Source organism: Carcharodon carcharias, chromosome 3 (assembly GCF_017639515.1).
Source record: "Carcharodon carcharias isolate sCarCar2 chromosome 3, sCarCar2.pri, whole genome shotgun sequence".
Lineage (NCBI taxonomy): Eukaryota > Metazoa > Chordata > Chondrichthyes > Lamniformes > Lamnidae > Carcharodon > Carcharodon carcharias.
In genome coordinates this window covers 173,792,967-173,812,140 of record NC_054469.1, presented here as the reverse complement: position 1 = coordinate 173,812,140, position 19,174 = coordinate 173,792,967, and the positions used below count along the sequence as shown (strand labels likewise).

The following is a 19,174-nucleotide window of genomic DNA, read 5'->3' as shown; positions in this document are numbered from 1 at the left end:
TACCTCAGAAGAGATTGTTAGCTAAAGTTGAAGCTCGTGGAATTGAGAATAAATTATTAGATTAGAAAATTGGTCGAGTGGCAGGAGACAGAATATGAATAATAGGCAGGTACTTTAATTGGCAGGATGTGACAAGTGTAGTCCTACAGCTATTCACTGTAATGACTGAGGTGATAAGACTGAAAGCCACAGATCCAAATTTGCCAATGACACAAGATAGGCAATATTGCAAGTAGTGTAGGTGGAGCAAACAATTACAAAGAGATATTGAGAGATTACATTGAAGTCCATTTTAATTTTATTCATTCATGGGATGTGGGCCTTGCTGGCTAGGCCAGCATTTATTGCCCATTCCTAATTGCCCTTGAGAAGGTGGTGTTGAGCTATCTTCTTGAAATGCTACAGTCCATGTGATTTGGTACACCCACCACCCCCACCCTACATGGAGTGTAGCAGTTCAAGAAGACAGCTCACCACCACCATCTCAAGGGCAACTAGGGATGGGCAATAAATACTGGCCTAGCCAGTGATGCCCACATCCCGTGAATGAATACTTAAAAAAAAGTGAATAGGCAAAACTGTGGTAAATGGGCTTCAATGTAAGTAAATATACTGGGTCAAAATCCTGGAATTCCCTACCTAACAGTACCTTAGGAGCATGTACACTATGTGATCTGCAGTGGTTTGAGAAAGCAGCTCATCACCACCACCTCAAGGGCTTTTGGAGATTGACAATGAATGCTGCCCTTATCAACATGCTATGGATTAATAAATCTTAAAAGAAGGTGTCTTCTTCCTCTTTCTCCTGTCTCGGGTAGTGGGGGAGGGGGGGCAGAAAATTCTGGCCTATGACTTAGTGTTGAGTACTGATTGATAAGTGGTTAGTAACTGTTGTTCACAGTTCTCTCTCCTCAGGTTCCCTCCATCCATGCAAACTTACCACCTCCATCTCAAACCTCCTTTTCTTCTCCAAAGCCTTTGAACATGTTATTGCCCCCCAGATCTGTGCACAATTTTCTTTGCATCCCTGCAAGTCAGGTTTCCTCCAATACTAAACTATTTAGTCTGCTCTTATCCAAGTCACAAATAACTTACTATGTAAAACAAAAACAAAAATACCTGGAAAAACTCAGCAGGTCTGACAGCATGTGCGGAGAGGAATACAGTTAACGTTTTGAGTCTGAATTACTTCATCAGAACTAAGGAAAAATAGAAAAGAGGTGAAATATAAGCTGGTTTAAGGGTGGGGGGGGGGGTGGTGGGACAGGTAGAGCTGGATAGAGGGCCAGTGATAGGTGGAGATTGCCAAAAGATGTCATAGACAAAAGGACAAAGGGGTGTTGACAGCGGTGATATTAGGTAAGATATGTGCTAATGGGGACATTAAGGGTAGAAACCAGGATGAGCAAGGTGCAGATAGCCCTAGTGGGGGTGGGGTGGGGGGAAGGGATCGAAATAGGCTAAAAGGTAGAGATAAAACAATGGATAGAAATACATTTAAAAATAATGGAAATAGGTGGGAAAAGAAAAATATATATAAATTATTGGAAAAAAGAGGGATCAGAAAGGGGGTGGGGATGGAGGAGAGAGTTCATGATCTGAAGTTGTTGAACTCAATATTTAGTCCAGAAGGCTGTAAAGTGTCTAGTCGGAAGATGAGGTGCTGTTCCTCCAGTTTACGTTAAGCTTTACTGGAAAATTGCAGCAGGCCAAGGATGGACATGTGGGTATGAGAGCAGGGAGGTGTGTTGAAATGGCAAGCGACAGGGAGGTCTGGGTCATGCTTGCGGACAGACCGAAGGTGTTCCACAAAGCGGTCACCCAATCTGCGTTTGGTCTCTCCAATGTAGAAGAAACAACATTGGGAGCAGCAGATGCAGTAGACTAAATTGAGGGAAGTGCAAGTGAATTGCTGCTTCACTTGAAAGGAGTGTTTAGGTCCTTGGACAGTGAGGAGGGGGGAAGTAAAGGGGCAGGTGTTGCATCTTCTACGGTTGCATGGGAAGGTGCCGTGGGAGGGGGTTGAGGTGTAGGGGATGATGGAGGAGTGGACCAGGGTGTCCCGGAGGGAACAATCCATGCGGAATGCCGCTGGGGGTGGTGGATGTGTGTGTGGTGGATGTGTGTGAAGGGAACATGTGTTTGGTGGTGGCATCATGCTGGAGTTGGTGGAAATGATGGAGGATGATCCTTTGAATGCGGAGGCTGGTGGGGTGGTAAGTGAGGACAAGGGGGACCCTATCATGGTTCTGGGAGGGAGAGGAAGGCGTGAGGGCGGATGCACGGGAAATGGGCCGGACACGGTTGAGGGCCCTGTCAACGACCGTGGGTGGAAAACCTCGGTTAAGGAAGAAGGAAGACATGTCAGAGGAACTGTTTTTGAAAGTGGCATCATCAGAACAGATGCGACAGAGGCGAAGGAACTGAGAGAATGGGGTGAAGTCCTTACAGGAAGCAAGGTGTGAGGAGCTGTAGTTAAGGTAGCTGTGGGAGTCAGTAGGCTTGTAATGAATATTGGTGGACAGTCTATCACCAGAAATTGAGACAGAGAGGTCAAGGAAGGGGAGGGAAGTGTCAGAGATGAATCATGTGAAAATGATGGCAGGGTGGAAATTGGAAGCAAAATTAATAAATTTTTCCAGGTCCAGACAAGAGCATGAAGCAGCACCGAAGCAGTCATCAATGTACCAGAGAAAGAGTTATGGGAGGGGGCCAGAGTAGGACTGGAACAAGGAATGTTCCACATACCCCATAAAGAGACAGGCATAACTGGGGCCCATGCGGGTACCCATAGCCACACTTTTATTTGGAGGAAGTGAGAGGAGTTAAAGGAGAAATTGTTCAGTGAGAGAACAAGTTCAGCCAGACGGAGGAGAGTAGTGGTGGATGGGGATTGTTTGGGCCTTTGTTCGAGGAAGAAGCGGAGAGCCCTCAGACCATCCTGGTGGGGGATGGAGGTGTGGAGGGATTGGACGTCCATGATGAAGAGGAGGCGGTTGGGTCATTCGGACTCGAAACGTTAACTGTATTCCTCTCTGCAAATGCTGTCAGACCTGCTGAGTTTTTCCAGGTATTTTTGTTTTTGTTTTGGATTTCCAGTATCTGCAGTTTTTTGCTTTTAACATCCTATGTAACTGTGACAAAGGCAAACTCTCCAACCTCATTCTTCTCGACCTGTCCAACAGCCTTTTACACAGTTGGCCATATTACCATTTACCTCCAACACCTCTCCACTGTTGTCCAGCTGGGTGGGATTGCATTTACCCTTAATTATCTAATTGTAGCATCAGTGGCTTCACTTGACATTCCAGCAAAGTTATCTCGGGTATCCCACACAAATCTATTCTTGGACCTCTTCTCCTTCTCATTTACATGCTGCCCCTCAACAACATCATCTGAAAACAAGCGTCAGTTTCCACATGCATGCTGCCAACACCCAGAAATTTACGGGGTTACAGACAAAATGCATAGACGTAGGAATAAGCATGACTGGTCTTTCAAAGAACCAGCAAAGGTACGATGGGCTGAACAGCCTCCTTCAGTGATGTAAGTTTCTATGATTCTAAGTAAGGGATAAGGATAAAAATGTTGAACTTGTGCAAACTAAGCTACACTGACATGAGTAATATGAACCTTCATATGTTCTTTAATTGGGAGTGCTTAGAAGTTTAGTTATTTGACATATTTCATTTGTAGATCTGTTTACAGCTCACATCCAGAAACAGTGTCATAATGAAACCTACACAGGATGACTCAACTATTAAAATTTGGTTTTGTATCTAGGATACGAGACCAATTTCCAGGAGAGTTGGAGAAGTATGCAGTATTCGTATATGAATCAGTGAAGAAAACTAAAACCAGGGAGTATGTGCCTTCTCGGGAAGAAATAATAACCTTGATCAGCAGGCAAGAAATGACCTCTACAGTTTATTGCCATGGAGGAGGTTCCTGCAAAATCACAATTAATTCTCATACGACTGCAGGGGAGGTAAGGTTTCACAAAAGAACAGAGCTTGTCAGGTTCACTTTTTTGTGTTGGGGTCCAACGTAGTCCTAAATGATTTTGAACATTAATGAGCCTTGGCACAGGTTGGTAGGATGGTGTGCATGATGTCTGAATCTTAACTTTTGTGGAAGGAGTGTTCCTGCAGGCTATACAATGTAAATATGAGCCCACCACAAAATGCCCTTGTCTAAACCATGTGGTAGGAGGAGGTAGGGAGACTCACCACCTCTTTAGCAATGGGAAAAATAAAAATGCAAAATTCAAAATAATGGACTATGGGGGGAAAAGAAAGCAAACTTTATTTTTTGTTCTTGCAGGTTGTTGAGAAGTTGATTCGTGGACTGGCCATGGAGGACAGTAGAAATATGTTTGCTCTTTTTGAACATAAAGGTGCTATCGATAAAGCAATTGAAAGCAGAACAGTCGTAGCTGATGTTTTGGCAAAATTTGAGAAGTAAGTGCAAGCCCCCTTTCTTCCAGAAATAAATTATAAAGTAACAGGAGAATCTGATTTCCTTCATCTAATGTCAAAGCAGATTTCGTTACAATCAGTTTATAGTGGAATGTAGTATGTGATTAATCCTACAACGTGTTGTTTCAACTGCTACTGTGCTGCAAAGCTTTAGACAAGTCCGTCTTGCCTTTATTGTGAAAGAACCATCATATAAGCCAGAAAACCCGTTAGCCCCAGTATTTCCTGGGGCAGGCTTTCAGAGCTGGGGTGGGAGTTTTAACTCTATGCTGTATGTATTTTCTTTTTAAGACCCAGTTCCCTGCCTGGGGTAGAGATTATGGGTTGTATACACTATAGTTGGGAGGATCAGAGGCAATTTTCCATCTAACCTTTTTTGTTGTGAGCAGTCTACATGGGCACTTGAAAAAAAATTTACATGGCAACATTTTACTGGTCCAACTTGTGGCACAGAAATGGGTTGCTTAAAGGTAACCTTGGTCAGAGGGGATCATGATGGATGGGGAGAGAGCAGAGTGGAGGTCTGAGATTGAGGGCAAAGATGGAGTGGATCAGGGGAAATTGTGGTGGTGAGGGATGGTTTACAGGGTAAGCTTGTTGGGCCTAAACATTCCTGCTGCTCCTGGCTCTCGAACTGTTTTGTAAATGTGATCCACCCCTTATTGCTCATTTTACCCGAAGCCCAAGGATGATAATAGAAATCCAATTAAAATAAAGGCATGTAGCTTCCTTCAATGACTTACCTCCTGAGGAGATTAGATTGCTCATCATTCAACTCCCCTCCATTAAAATGGAAAATGGGTTGGTTTGAGATGGATTGGGTTCATATTTCAATGTCTTAAAATCAAATTCCACAATTGGTCCAAACCAATCCAAATGTAGGAGTTAAAGTGACTCCTTTTGTGTCCGTGGAGCATATTCAGTCATAAAGTACTGAAATAGCTCTCAACCTCACTTAGATTGCAATATGACCAGCAAAACTGTAACTGAATAATGGGCTGCCTTTAAAGAGGAGATAGCTTGGGTACGATCAAGTTACATTCCCAGGAGAGAGAAAGGTAAGGCAAACAAATTGAGATCTCTCTGGATGACTGAAAAGATAGAGTATGGTGAAACAGGAAAAAAGGTGCATATGACAGATATCAGGTTGATGATACAAATGCGAATCAGGTTGAATATAGAAAGTTCAGAGGGGAAGTGAAAAAATAAAAAAGAATGACAAAGAGAGACGATGAGACATCTGGCAGTCAACACTAAAAGAAATCCAGAGGTCTTCTATAGGCATATAAATACTCAAAGGATAGTAAAAGAAGGAGTTGGAACCAAGAAAGGGGATTTATGCTTGGAGGCAGGGGACATGGCTAAGGTATTAACTGAGTACTTTTGATCTGTCTTTACCAAGGAAAAAGATGCTGTTGGAGTGGAGGGAAAGAGAAAGTAGTTGAGACACTGGATGGGCTAAAATTGATAAAAAGGAAGTATTAGATAGGCTGACTGTACTTGATAAGTCACCAAGTCCAGGTCAGATGCATCTGAGAATACGGAGGGGAAGAATAACTCCAGCAACTGCAGCCCAGTCAGTTTAACCTCAGTGGCAGGAAGACTTCTAGAAACAACAATCTGGGATAAAATTGGCAGTCACATGGACAAATGGGGAATTAATTAAGGAAAGTTAGCATGGATTTGTTAAGAGTAAATCTAACTAATTTGATTTTTTTTGATGAAGTAATGAATAGAATTGATGAGGGTAACACAATTGATGTGATGTACATGGACTTCCAAAAATAAAAAAGTGCCACATAATATTCTTGCCAGCAAAGTCTGTGGAATAAAAAGGACAGGGGTAGCAGAGATATGAAGTTGCCAAAGTGACACGAAATGAGACTATCAGTGAAAGGTTGTTTTTCAGATTGGAGGACACTATATAGTCTGGTTCTCAGGGGTAAGTGTTAGGATCACTGCTATTTTTGATCTATATTAATGGCCTAGATTTGGGTGTGCATGGCACAAATTCAAATTTGCAGAGGACACAATGAAGCATTGTACACCGTGAGGAGGAGAGTGATGAACTTCAAGTGGGCATAGACAGGCTGGTGGAATATCTGAACATGTGGCAGATGAAATTTAATGCAGAGAAGTGTGAGGGGAAATGTTTTGGTGGGAAGAATGCAGAAAGACCACGTAAAATAAAGGATACAATTCTAAATGAGGTGCAGGAGAAGAGGAACCTGGGGGGTATATGTGCACAAATCAAAGATGGAAGGGCAGATTGAGAAAGTAGTTAATATGGGATATGGAATCCTGGGCTTTATAATTATAGACATGGAGTACAAAAGCAAGGAAGTTATGAGGAACCTTTATAAAGTTAACCATTAAGCCTCAACTTGACTTTGTTTCCAATTCTGGGTACTACATTTTAAGGATGGACATGAAGGCATTGAAAATGGTGCAGAAAAGATTTATGAGAATAGTTCCAGGGATGAGAATCATAAAAACATAAGATAAGAACATAAAAAATAGGAGCAGGAGTAGACCATTCAGCTTTCCATGTGTGGACAGATTGGAGAAGCTGGGGCTGTTCTCCTTGTTTAAGAGGAGACTTGATAAAAGTAGTCAAAATTTTGAGGGCGCTGGGTAGAGTAGGTAGGGCAAAGCTGTTCCCATTTGCAGAAGGACCAGAGGGCATAAATTTAAGTTGATTGGCAAAAGTCCAAAGGTGACATGAGGAACAATTGTTTTATGCTGAAACTGATTAGGATATGGAATGCATTGCCTGAAAGTGTAATGAAAACAGAAAATGCTGCAAATAATCATCATGTCTGGCAGCATCTATGGAGAGAGAAACAGAATTAACATTTCAGGTCAAGGACCTTTCTTCAGAACTGAAGGAAGATAGAAACGTAATAGGCTTTGAGCAAGTGAAAGGGGATGGAGGAGGAAGAACAAAAGGGAAGGCCTGTGATAGGCTACAGGTTAAATGACGAAAGACATCATGATGCAAAAGGCAATGGCAGTGTAAAGAAACAAAAGATTTGTCCAGAGTAGGTGTGATTGGCAAAGCAGTGAACAGCTGTGTCTGAAAGCAAAAACATGAAAAACAAGACTAAGACCAGCACATGTGGAAAAAACAAAGAGAAACAAAATTGAGGGGCAGAGTTTACAGTCTGAAATTGTTGAACTGAATGTTGAATCCAGAAGGCTGGAAAGTATCTATTCGAAAGATGAAGAACAGCACCTTGACCTGAAACATCGGGCTGGATTTTCGCTGAGTCGGATCGACTCGGGAGCCATTTAAAAACAGCAGGTGGTCCCAATTCTAGGATTGCCGCTTCCAATCCCATTTCTGTCTATTATTGCTCATGCGGGATAAGGGTACAGATAGCATTCCTATATACCACACTCACGCCTTTGCTGGCAGCACTGTGGGGGTGAGCAGTTCAACCCCTCCTTTCCACGTGTTATGTGGAGTCAGGCCCCTTTGGGAGATGTGAGCCACAAGGAACTCCAGTCCCAAGTGGGGAACGAGCAAAAAAAGTCACCCTGTCCTGGAATTCCTCCATTGACAGACTTTGGAATAATATCTGATCTTTTAGTTTTGAAAGTTAGATGCTGTATTATAAGATTTCACTGCAGTGAGTTCTGTCCCACAAAGTTAAGTTGACCATTACATTCACTAGCAATTTTTAAAATGTTGACATGTATTGGAGTCCTTTTCCCTTGGGATAAGTGCTCTTGTACATTCAAAACAAAAGAAAACATTGCTTGACTTAGTGGTAATGATCTGAAATTATGTAAAAGGCAAGAACTCTTTAAAAGTGTAAAAAAAGCCTTCAATAATTATCAGTTAGAGGAGTGCATCAATTGACAGACAATCTGGTGTAGCTTAAAAAATCTTAGGCAACTGTTTCTGCAATTTTAAAAGGCTCCACTGTCTGAAAGATAGAACGGCTTGTTTTGGTAGCTGGGGCCAATATGTATGCTTGGCTGAGTTTCAAAAAGTCCACAACCACTTATCACAGCAGCAGGCTGTATAAACATATTCATTGACACTTTTAACAAGTTATTAAAGGATAAGCTGTATTTGATGCAGTCAGTGAAGTAGATTTTTCTTAACAAAGTTTGAGCAATTGAGGGGATTTAATTTTATTTTGGAAGACTTTTTTTGAAAAAGTGTTTTTCAGATAGTTAGAATTATTATTTTAATCCATTACAAGGACATCCTGAGGTCTTCCCATAGTGATTACTTGGTGAGTGGCTATGGAGGATACATGAGGGACATAGAGGAGTCATGTGATGGTATAAGAGGCATGAAGGGACATGGGATGACATAGAAAATCTGAGAAGGCCATATGAGGTGGGATGGTGGGGGGGTGGGGGGGGTGGGGTGGTGGTAAGGGTTTGAGGGCCTGCCATTCATCATTAAAGTTGAGCCATTGTCCCAGTAAATGGAGGCGAGCATTCTAGCCTGCTAGCCTGGCCATCCGCCCACTTCCGTTGCAGCCTCAGGCCTGCCTCCGGAGATGGCAGGCTAGACACCATCTCACCCCCTGCCTCCCCGGAGCAAAAACACTTTTATATGGAAACAGGTCTGCTTGAGATGAGAAGGTCCAGACATCAGGAAATTTCCTGACTCATCAGTGAAAATTCAGCACATTACATCTGTTTTTCTCTCCAAACCTGCTGAGTATTTCCAGCACTTCTTGTTTTTATTTCTGCTTTCCCATATCTACATTATTTTACTTTTGTTTTACTGCCTGTAAATGTGGTGGAGGCAGATTCAATCGTGGCTTTCAAAAGGAAATTGCATAATTATCTGAAGTGAGATGATTTGCAGGGCTATTGGGAAAAGGCAGGGCAGTGGGACTAGCTAAATTGCTCTCACAGAACCAACATGGTCACAATGGGCCAAATAGCCTGTTTCTGTGTTGTAACCATTTTAACATTCTATGGTTTAGGAGGTTAACCTCATATCAGTGTTATAACTGTGTCAGTCAAGCTTCAGCTATAATACAATGGAGCCCAAATCCCACAGGGTTTTTAGTTTTGTCCCACTGTAACTCTGAAGCTAAAATGGCAGTGTTGAATCTCTATTGTTTATGGAAGTTTCCTCCAATGTAAATGACTGTAGTGGGAGCTTCTGAGGGTTACTTTAGCCAGGAGTTCTCATTCTGGGCCTATAGTGGAGTCCTTTGTGCTGGATGAATGTCAGACACACTGGCTTTCACAATGGTGACTGTAGGGTCCAAGGAAGGTGAGCAGCCTTTGACCAACAAGTAGCGTGCGTGATAGAGGTGCACCCATGTATGGTATGCATCCGCCTGAGCTATGCAAAGCAGGTGACCTCCCACTGACCTGCAAACTAATGCAAGGTTAGCACTTGGGTTGTGATCTCACTGGCTAACTTTGGGACACAGTGTTGCAACTGTGCAATGCTCCTCCACACAGCATTTTTTATTTTTCTAAAAAAGACTTTTGAATTTTTTTTATTATTTGTTCATGTGGACGTCACTGGCTAATTGTTTGCTCAGAGGGCATTTTTAAGAGTCAGCCACATTGCAGACCAGGTAAGGATGGCAGATTTATTTCCCTAAAGAATATTAGTGAACCAGATGGGTTTTCATGACAATCAGACTTTAACCATGGTGGATATTCATGGGTCCAAGTACAATTATCATGAACAGGTATAGAAAATAATTAAGACTAATGGAACTTTAACCAGAAGAATAGAGGGCAAGGGAGTAGAGGTCATGCTTCAATCAGACTTTTAATTTCACCATCTGCTGTGGTGAGATTTGAACCCAGGTCCCCAGAGCATTCCCCTGGGTCTCTGTGTCAATACCACTATGACACTGCCTCCCCCAATAATAGTACTCACTTTGTTTTGTACCCAGAACTGCTGCCACTTCTGAAGATGATGACTCATGGAAATTCTACTTCAAACTCTACTGTTTCCTTGACACTGATCATGTACCAAAAGACAGTGTGGAATTTGCCTTCATGTTTGAACAGGTATGGTCAAAAATCTAAAATGCTAAATTAACAAAAAAGTGAGGAATTGCTTAAATTTGCTTCTTAAAATGTAAAGTTGCTCCAAGAATGTCTAACAATATTAATGCTACTTAAAAAATGGAAATGATTGCTTAGTAATTAACCATGGTGGATATTCATGGGTCCAAGTACACTTATCATGAGCAGGTATAGAAAATAATTAAGACTAATGGAACTTTAACCAGAAGAATAGAGGGCAAGGGAGTAGAGGTCATGCTTCAACTATACAACACACAGGTTAGAGCACAGGCTGGATACTGGATGGATGTTTCCACTTGTAGGGGAGATTAGAACTAGGCAACACAGTTTAAGAATAAGAGATCTCCTTTTTAAGATGGATTCTATACTTCTATTATTCTACAATCCTATATGAAGGATAGAATACTTAATGATATAAAAATAGAAAATACTGGAAAAACTCTTCTTGGCTCTGAAGAAGAATCATACAGACTCGAGATGTTAACTCTGTTTCTCTCTCCACAGATGCTGCCAGACCTGCTGCGTTTTTCTAGCACTTTCTGTTTTTATTTCAGATTTCCAGTATCTACAGTATTTTGCTTTTATATTAGAATACTTAATGTATAAGTCTGTATTAAGGAAGAGGTTGCTGACAAAATTTCAGTAGGAACGAGTGGACGGCGTGAAACTTGATAGGCAGGATGCACTGGAAAGGCTGGTATGATCAGAGTGGATAAGTCACCTGATCTGAATTGTGTGCGTCCCTGGTAGCTATGAGAAGTGGGAGTGGAAATCTTGGAAAGGCTTGCCATAATCTTCCAATCTTCTTTACAAATGGGGAGGTGCCAAAGGATTGGGGAGTGACAGATGTGACCCACGATTCAAAAAATGGCATTTTTAATTACTATAATTTAGCATCAGTGTGGGTCAGCTTTTGGAAGGAATATTCAGGGGACAAAAAAACAGGCATTTGAGAGGTTTGAATTAATTAAGGATAGCTAGCATAGATTTGTAAAAGGCAGAATGTAATTAACTAATCAAATGGCAATATTTTGATAAAGTAACAGAAATTTGATGCAGGGAATGCTAAGAATGTTATGGATTTTAAGAAAGTGCTTGACAAAGTACCACATAACAAATAACACATGACTGAATAACAAATTGAGGCTCATGGAATGGCAGGTTCAATTTCAGCTTGGTAAAAAAAATTGGCCTTAAGGACAAGAAAAGTGAGTCATGTTAAATGGTTGCTTTTCAGACTGGAGGATTGTGGACAATGGTGTTCCCAAGGGTCAATGCTGGGACTACTGACTTAGGTATTGGAATACAGAGTAAAATTTCAAAGTTTGCCAATGGTACCAAACTTCGAGGAGTGGCAAACAGTGAGGACAGTACCAATCGACTACAACAGACTAGCAGAATGGGTTGCAAACTGCAGATGGCATTTAATACAGAGGTGTGAAGTGATCCATTTTGGTAGAATGGGTACGGGGAGGCAATATATGTTTAATGGCACAATTCTAAAGCGATTGCAGAGACATCTGGGGATAGAGACGCATAGTTTTATGAAGCTGGCAGGACGTATTGAGACTGTAGTTAGCTCTTCATAAATAAGAGGTATTGAGTATGAAAGCAGGGAAATTATGCTGAACCTGTATAAAGCACTGGTTAGGCCATAACTGGAGTACTGCATCTAGCTCTGGTCACCACACTTTAGGAAGGGCATGAAGGCCATTGAGAGGGTACAGAGGAAATTTAACAGAATGGTTTCAGGGATGGGAGATTTTAGCTATAAGGTTAGGTTGGGGAAGCTGGAGTTGTTTTCCTTGGAGTAAAGGAGATTGAGGGGAGATTTGATAGAGGTGTACAAGATTGTGACAGGTTTATATGTGGTAGGCAAAGAAAAGCTGTTCCCAGTAGCTAATGCTAAGGACAATAAGACACAGATTTAAAGTTTTGGGCAAGAAATGCAGGAAGCACATGAGGGAGAACTTTTTTATGCAGCAAGTGTAATAACTTGAAACTCTCTGCCTTCAAGGCCGAGGGAAGCAGTGACAGTGAGCAATTTCAAACCAAAATTGGATGGGCTCTCGAGGGAAATAAACTTTCAGTGCTACGAGATAGAGCAGAGCAATGGAACCGAATAGATTGCTCTACAGAGAGCCGACATGGACTCAGTTTGAAGGCGTCTTTGGCATTTGTATGAATGGCATCTGTGTGAATGTGTATATTTGCCATGCATGCACCATTTTCCCCATCAATTGGGTATATGACCTAGTGGCTGCATTTAGTGACTCTGCAATGGCAGAGGGTACACTTCCTTTTGCGAGCTGGTTAAAAAAAACACATCCTGCTATTTAATGGCATATTTTATATATGGTATCTGATTACTGCTTAATCATCTCAAGGTTTACTTACTGCTAGTTTGCTTTGTCCTGGTGATTTCCTTGAGCAAGTAACAAATAGCAGATTCATAGAATGAATCCATGTCACTCCAAGTAAGTCACACTGGTGTTCTGAGCTTCCTTGAATAAACCAGTGGCCATGTGTATCACTCCGATAGACTCCAATTCATGAGAAGCAGCTCGAGACTGTCGCATGCTCTTGAGTGTAATGTAGTCCTGTATAGCTTGGGTGGAACTTGCAAATAGGAAGTTGGTGCCATGTTTTATGGATAGCCAGTCCTCCTGTCAATCGTATGTACAAATTATGTTGCTTTAAAGAAGCATTTTGCTTTTTAGATTGAACAACAGTGTTAAACTCTCCCAGATGCCCCAGAAATTCCCTCAGCCACTTCCTTGGCATTAATAAACAGACAACTTCCTTCTTCATGCAGTGGGTTTTAATTTTTAAATGTTGTGCTCTGCTCCTTAGCTGGAGGTGAAACCACGCTAAACGTGACAACTGCACAACAAACCCCAGACTGCTATGAGCAATATCACAGGAGGTGATGAGACATTGAACAGTTTCTTCAACATGAACATCTGTGCTCATCTGTGAATGTGTTCATCTATGAACACCTATAAGAAAACAATGTATTATTACAATATCTACAGTTATGCTTTGATCAATTAATGCACATTATAGATTTTTATTTATATTTTCATTTTCTTTTGTTTATTTTGACCATTAGGCTCACGAGGCTGTTATTCATGGTCACTATCCTGCCCCTGAAGAAACTCTTCAGTATTTTGCTGCCTTGCGACTTCAGTTCCTGCAGGGAGACTATACCTCACATGTTACTGTACCAGAAATGGAAGAGGTATTCCCAGTGGAGAGATTAAAGGCACGAATCACACAGTCAACCAGGACCTTTGCTCCTTCTGGTGACAGGAATGACAAAAAGCGATCCAGCTTCTTGGAAGGAACATTGAGGCGGAGCTTCCGAGGTGGTTCTGTTAGCAGGATGAAATATGAGGATGAGCAGATGATTGACATGTGGGTTAAGGAGGAAATTTCATCAGCTAGAACCAGTGTTATTGATAAATGGAAAAAGATGCAAGGAATGACCCAAGAACAGGTCATGGTCAAATACATGGCTCTGATCAAAGATTGGCCTGGATATGGCTCAACTCTATTTGATGTGGAGGTGAGTGCAAAGAATTGACAATTCATGTATTGAGATGAAATATCCATACGCATAATGAATTGCAGATAATAGTTGGTTTAGATGTAACACATTAAACAAATGCAAGACAATATTTCAGTAAAAGAAGCCTCTCCAGAAAGCTGATGTTAATTTAATGTTATTAACATAACAAATTCAGTTTGACTGCTAGTAATATATTCCACACATTTCAGACCCAGTGCATTATCTACTCAGTGTAAAGCATAAAACAAGTCTGGCATTGGTGAATTGTAATGTTTTTAATTTTTGTACTCCTTTCACACATTGGTCAGGCCAGCTAACTTAAAAGAACCCTTTCTTTCCTGGAATTCATGAGAGAGAAATATTGGATATATCATTTTAATTGCAGTGCAGAGAAGGCGGTTTCCCACAAGAACTCTGGCTGGGAGTCTGTGCTGAATCAGTCTCTGTGTACAAGCGCAGAGAGGCCAGACCACTGGAGACATTCCCATATGAAAGCATCCGGTCATTTGGAGCTCCTCAGTCAACCATGTATAAAATTGTGGTGGATGAAAGGGAGTTGCTCTTTGACACGGCAGAGGTAAGGAAATCCTGGAATGTGAATGAACCAAATTGATGACTTGTTATTGTATTTGTAGATATTGTTTAAGAACATTTTAGCAGTTAACTGAGTTATTTATACAGCAATTCAGAAATTAAGTAAACGAACATTACATGTGCAAGGCATTTTTCAGAGTATTTTGAGCTGGTAGCATGCAAGTTTGTGGCACAAGTGGTTGTTGGCTTGAAACACCGCTGCTTAGTGACAAATTAAGTTCAAAAATAGAAAGCCAATGTTATAAAAGCTGCTAGCACAAAGGCAATCCTGGAGACGTAGGGACAAGAAGGAGGTGACAAGACTGGAGCTGGATGCACCAAAATTCACTCTTAGGTGTTCTTGCCAATTCATGAGTTCCAGAGTTCACCAAATTCATCAGACATTTGATCCAGCTTATTGTTACACAGCTTGGGAACAAAAATCCAGCCGATGACTCTACCTTTATATTTAGCCAGGCTGGGAGGTAGAGTTGGCGGCAGAGCAACTGCCCATCTGGCGTTTAGTTGATCAGGCTCATAAGGGCCTGTTAAGACCAATTTTATGGAGGTCACCTGGGATTTTCCAGTCGGGCTTCCAGGTTCCCAAAGTGGGCGTGGGCCAGCTTTTTCTGCCTGGAGGTGGCATCCCAGCAGCTGGAATGGGGGCCAACATTCCAGCCGGGATTAGAGGCCCTCCTTGCATGCCTTGTTACAGGAGCAGCCATAGGCCACCCTGTAGAGGGGATTCCCTACCCCGCCCCAATGGTGGCCTATTTGCAAAAGTTATTTTTTATTTAAAGATTGGAGAGGGGCACATCTAGTGTGAAGCGCCCCTCCTCTTTCCTGTCTGTCATCACAGCCTGCTGCTCCTTTCAAGCTGGAAGGAGGCTGATTGGCTCTCCAGCTTTGAGAGCCTGCCCGCCATCTGTAATTGAATGGCAGGCCAATTCTGTCTACTAATTGACTGCTCCAGAGAAAAACACATCAAGTGATTGTTCCCCACATGGTTTGGGCTTCTAACCCACATTTGAGCCTGATGCTGGAGTGCAGGACTCCACAGAGAAAATCCTGTCCTATGAATCAGATCCTGAAGCAGTCCATGTCCATATTCAGTGAGATCTGGACAACATTCAGGCTTGGAAATAAGTGAAAATAACATTTGTACCACTCAATGATCATCTCCAAAAAGAGAGTATCTAACCATGTCCCCATTATATTCAATGGCATTACCATCGTTGAACTCCCCACTATCAACATCCTGGGGCATACCATTGATCAAAAACTGAACTGGACCAGCCGTATAAATACCGTGGCTACAAGAGTAGGTCAGAGGCTGGGAATCCTACGGTGATTAGCTCACCAATGCTTGTCCACCATCTACAAGGCAGAAGTCAGGAATTTAATGGAATACTCCCCACTTGCCTGGATGAGTGCAGCTCCTACAACACTCAAGAAGCTCAACATCCAGGGTAAAGCAGCCTTTTTGATTGGCAGTCTATCCACCACCTTAAACATTCACACCCTCTACCACCCACACGTGCATTGCTGCAACGTGCAAATGCACCTTCAACAGCTTCTTCCAAACCCACAGCCCCTACCACATAGAAGGACAAGGATAGCAGGCACATGGGAATACCATCACCTGCAAGTTCCCCTCCAAGATACACACCATCCTGACTTGGAATTATATCATCATTCATTCACTGTCGCTGGTTCCAAATCCTGGAACTCCTCCCTAACAGCAGCAGTTCAAGAAGTTCTGGTCTCCTTACTGAAGGAGGGACATCCTTGCACTGGAAGCAGTCCAGAGAAGGTACACCAGGGGGTGAAGGGTTGTTTTATGAGGCAAGGTTGAGCAGGGTTGGGTCTATACACATTGGAGTTTAGAAGAATAAGAGGTGATCTTATTGAAAAATGCAAGACTTTTGAGGGCTTCACAGGATAGATGCTGAGAGGATATCTCCCCTTTTGGGGGAATCTAGAATCGAGGGTCACAGTTTAAAAACAAGGCTGTCTCCTATTTAACGTAGGATTACGTAGGAACTTCCAAAAATCAATTGGACTTGTATTTGAAGAGAATTAAGAGATAGGGAGGAATTTCTTGTCGGTGTGTGGTTAGTCTTTGGAATTCTCTTCCACAGTGAGGAGTGGAGTTTGGTAATTGGATATGTTCAAGGCTGAGTTAGTTAGACTTTTGATTGACTAGGGAGTCAAGGGTTATGGGGGACAGACAGGAAAGTGGAATTATGGTCACAATCATATCAGCCATGATATTATTGAGTGGTGGAGCAAGCTCGATGGACTATTTCTTATGATTAAGGTGGTTCTCCACCACCATCTCGAGGGCAATTAAGAATGGGGAATAAATGCTGGCTTTGTCAGCAATGCTCACGTCCCATTAATTAATTTTTGAAAATACAGGCAATATCGTTCCTTTGGCAGTGGGTCATTAACCAGAGGTCGTAGATTTAAAACAATTGACAAAAGATTGAGAGGAGAAATAAGATTTTTTTCATACTAAGATCTGGATCATGCTATCTGAAAGTGTGGTGGAATCAGATTACGTAGGAACTTCCAAAAATCAATTGGACTTGTATTTGAAGAGAATTAATTTGCACAGTTATGGGGAAAAAGCTGGAGTATGGGACTAAATTGGACAGCTCTTTCAAAGAACTGGCCACGGTATAGTGGGCCAAATGACCTCCCTCTGTATTGCAAGATTCTGTGCTTTTAATTCTTTTGGTGAGGGGAGGGGCTAGGTGGAATCCATTCAACCCTATCTATTAAGTGGTATACGTTTTATAAATTTTATAAATACTAAACTTGAAAATTAAAGTAACGAAATCTAATTTCTCAAACTAAATCAAGATTTTAAGACCTCAGTCTGGATTTTTAGATGAATTTCATCAAAATGAAGCATGTGTTGGGAGTGGTGCAGGGAAGACGTTTTCTGGTTTTGTGTTGCCATTGAAAATTAAGTTTCCATTGGCTTATTGGTTAAAAGCAGTAGGCTGCTAAGTGTTCTCCTTCCAATTGTAGTGCCCTCAATGTATACAACAGTCTTGGGGCTCCCAACCTTCAATGTTTTGTCTGTAATACTCTAATTACAGACTTTAACTAAACTGCTAAACCACTAAACTGTTGTCACCCAAATGGTCCTCCTGATCCCCATGTTAGCTGATGTTGTAAATGGTTCTCTGTCTTCAGGTGTTGACCCTCCATCCTCAAAAAAAACAATCCTTGATCCCACTGCACTTGCGAACTACCATCTCATCTCCAACTTCCCTTTTCTCTGCAAATCCTTGAATGTCCTATCATCTCCTAAATTCATTCCCATCTTTCCTGAAACTCCATGTTTGACTCCCACCAATCAGTTTCTTGCCCTACCACGATACCGAAACAGCTCTTATCAAAGTCTCATATGACATCCTATTTGACTGTGACAAAGGTAAACTTTCCATCCTCATCCTTCTCGATTGGACTCAACCTTTGTCATCGTTGATCACACCCTCCTCCAGTGCCTCTCCACTGTTGTCCAGCAGGTAAAGCTGCTCCCACTAGGCTCCATAATTATCTATCTAATTGTAGCCAGAGAATCACTTGCAATGGCTTCTAGTCCTGATCCTGTACCATTACTTCTGATGTCCTCCTATTTCTCATCTACATGTTGGCCTCAATAACATCATCCTAAGGCACAGTGTTAGTTTTCAAATGGACACTGATGGTATCCAACTCTACCTCACCACCACCTCTCCTGACTCCCCCATTGGCGATTTAGGCCCACTACCATTGCATGAATCAGTGTTCATTGAACTCATGAATTCAGCAACTCATGTAGTTGAGTTCAGCTTTAACGACAGCATTTATGCCCAAATAGGTGGTGTTGCCATGGGATCCCCTCCAGGCCCAGCTCTCACAAACATCTTTGTTGGGTTCCGTGAGAAGCATTTCTTCGGTGGAATGACACCCACCCTCCTACCACTTGCATATTTCCAGTGTGTGGATGATACATTTGCTATATTTAAATCCACAGCTGCATGTAATAATTTCCTTACATGTCTTAATTGGCTCCATCCTGCACTCAAATTCACCTATGAAACAGAGCTGTCAAATGAATTGCCCTTCCTTGACGTATTAGTTGAGAAATCTGCCAGGAGGTTCTTTACCACAGTCTACTGCAAGCATACTTTCACTGGTCAATATACTGGTCAATCTTACAGTTCCCCAAGTTGTAAGATTGGTCTTATCAGCAACCTTGTAAATAGGCTCCGAGCCATTTGCTTGCCGTGCAAGCATGCTGCTGAAATAGGGCACATCAAAGACATCCGGCAGAATAGTGGCTACCCTGTTCAGATCATTTTATGCTGTATAGCACACAAACTCATGAATGGGCCCAAGGCTGTCACTTTCGGTCCCGAAAAGTGCCCAGCCTATCTCAGATTACCCTGCAAGGGCAAGGCATCTCAAGAATTTGAGCAACAGGTTTCACACTGTTTCACATTGTTACTACACAGTAGCAACACAA

The 19,174-nt window shown here is 42.0% G+C and overlaps 1 protein-coding gene across 4 annotated transcripts in view; it reads left to right on the top strand.

Annotated features, from left to right (window-relative positions):
• The window catches only part of myo10 (myosin X), a 370,178-nt gene that overhangs the window by 325,875 nt on the left and 25,129 nt on the right, over positions 1-19,174 (top strand). For all 4 annotated transcript variants that reach the window (XM_041183612.1, XM_041183615.1, XM_041183613.1 and 1 more), the window contains exons 36-40: positions 3,784-3,988; positions 4,324-4,460; positions 10,370-10,487; positions 13,618-14,073; positions 14,462-14,653. In XM_041183612.1, the coding sequence (XP_041039546.1) occupies positions 3,784-3,988; positions 4,324-4,460; positions 10,370-10,487; positions 13,618-14,073; positions 14,462-14,653 (1,108 nt within the window). The remainder of the gene's footprint in view (positions 1-3,783; positions 3,989-4,323; positions 4,461-10,369; positions 10,488-13,617; positions 14,074-14,461; positions 14,654-19,174) is intronic.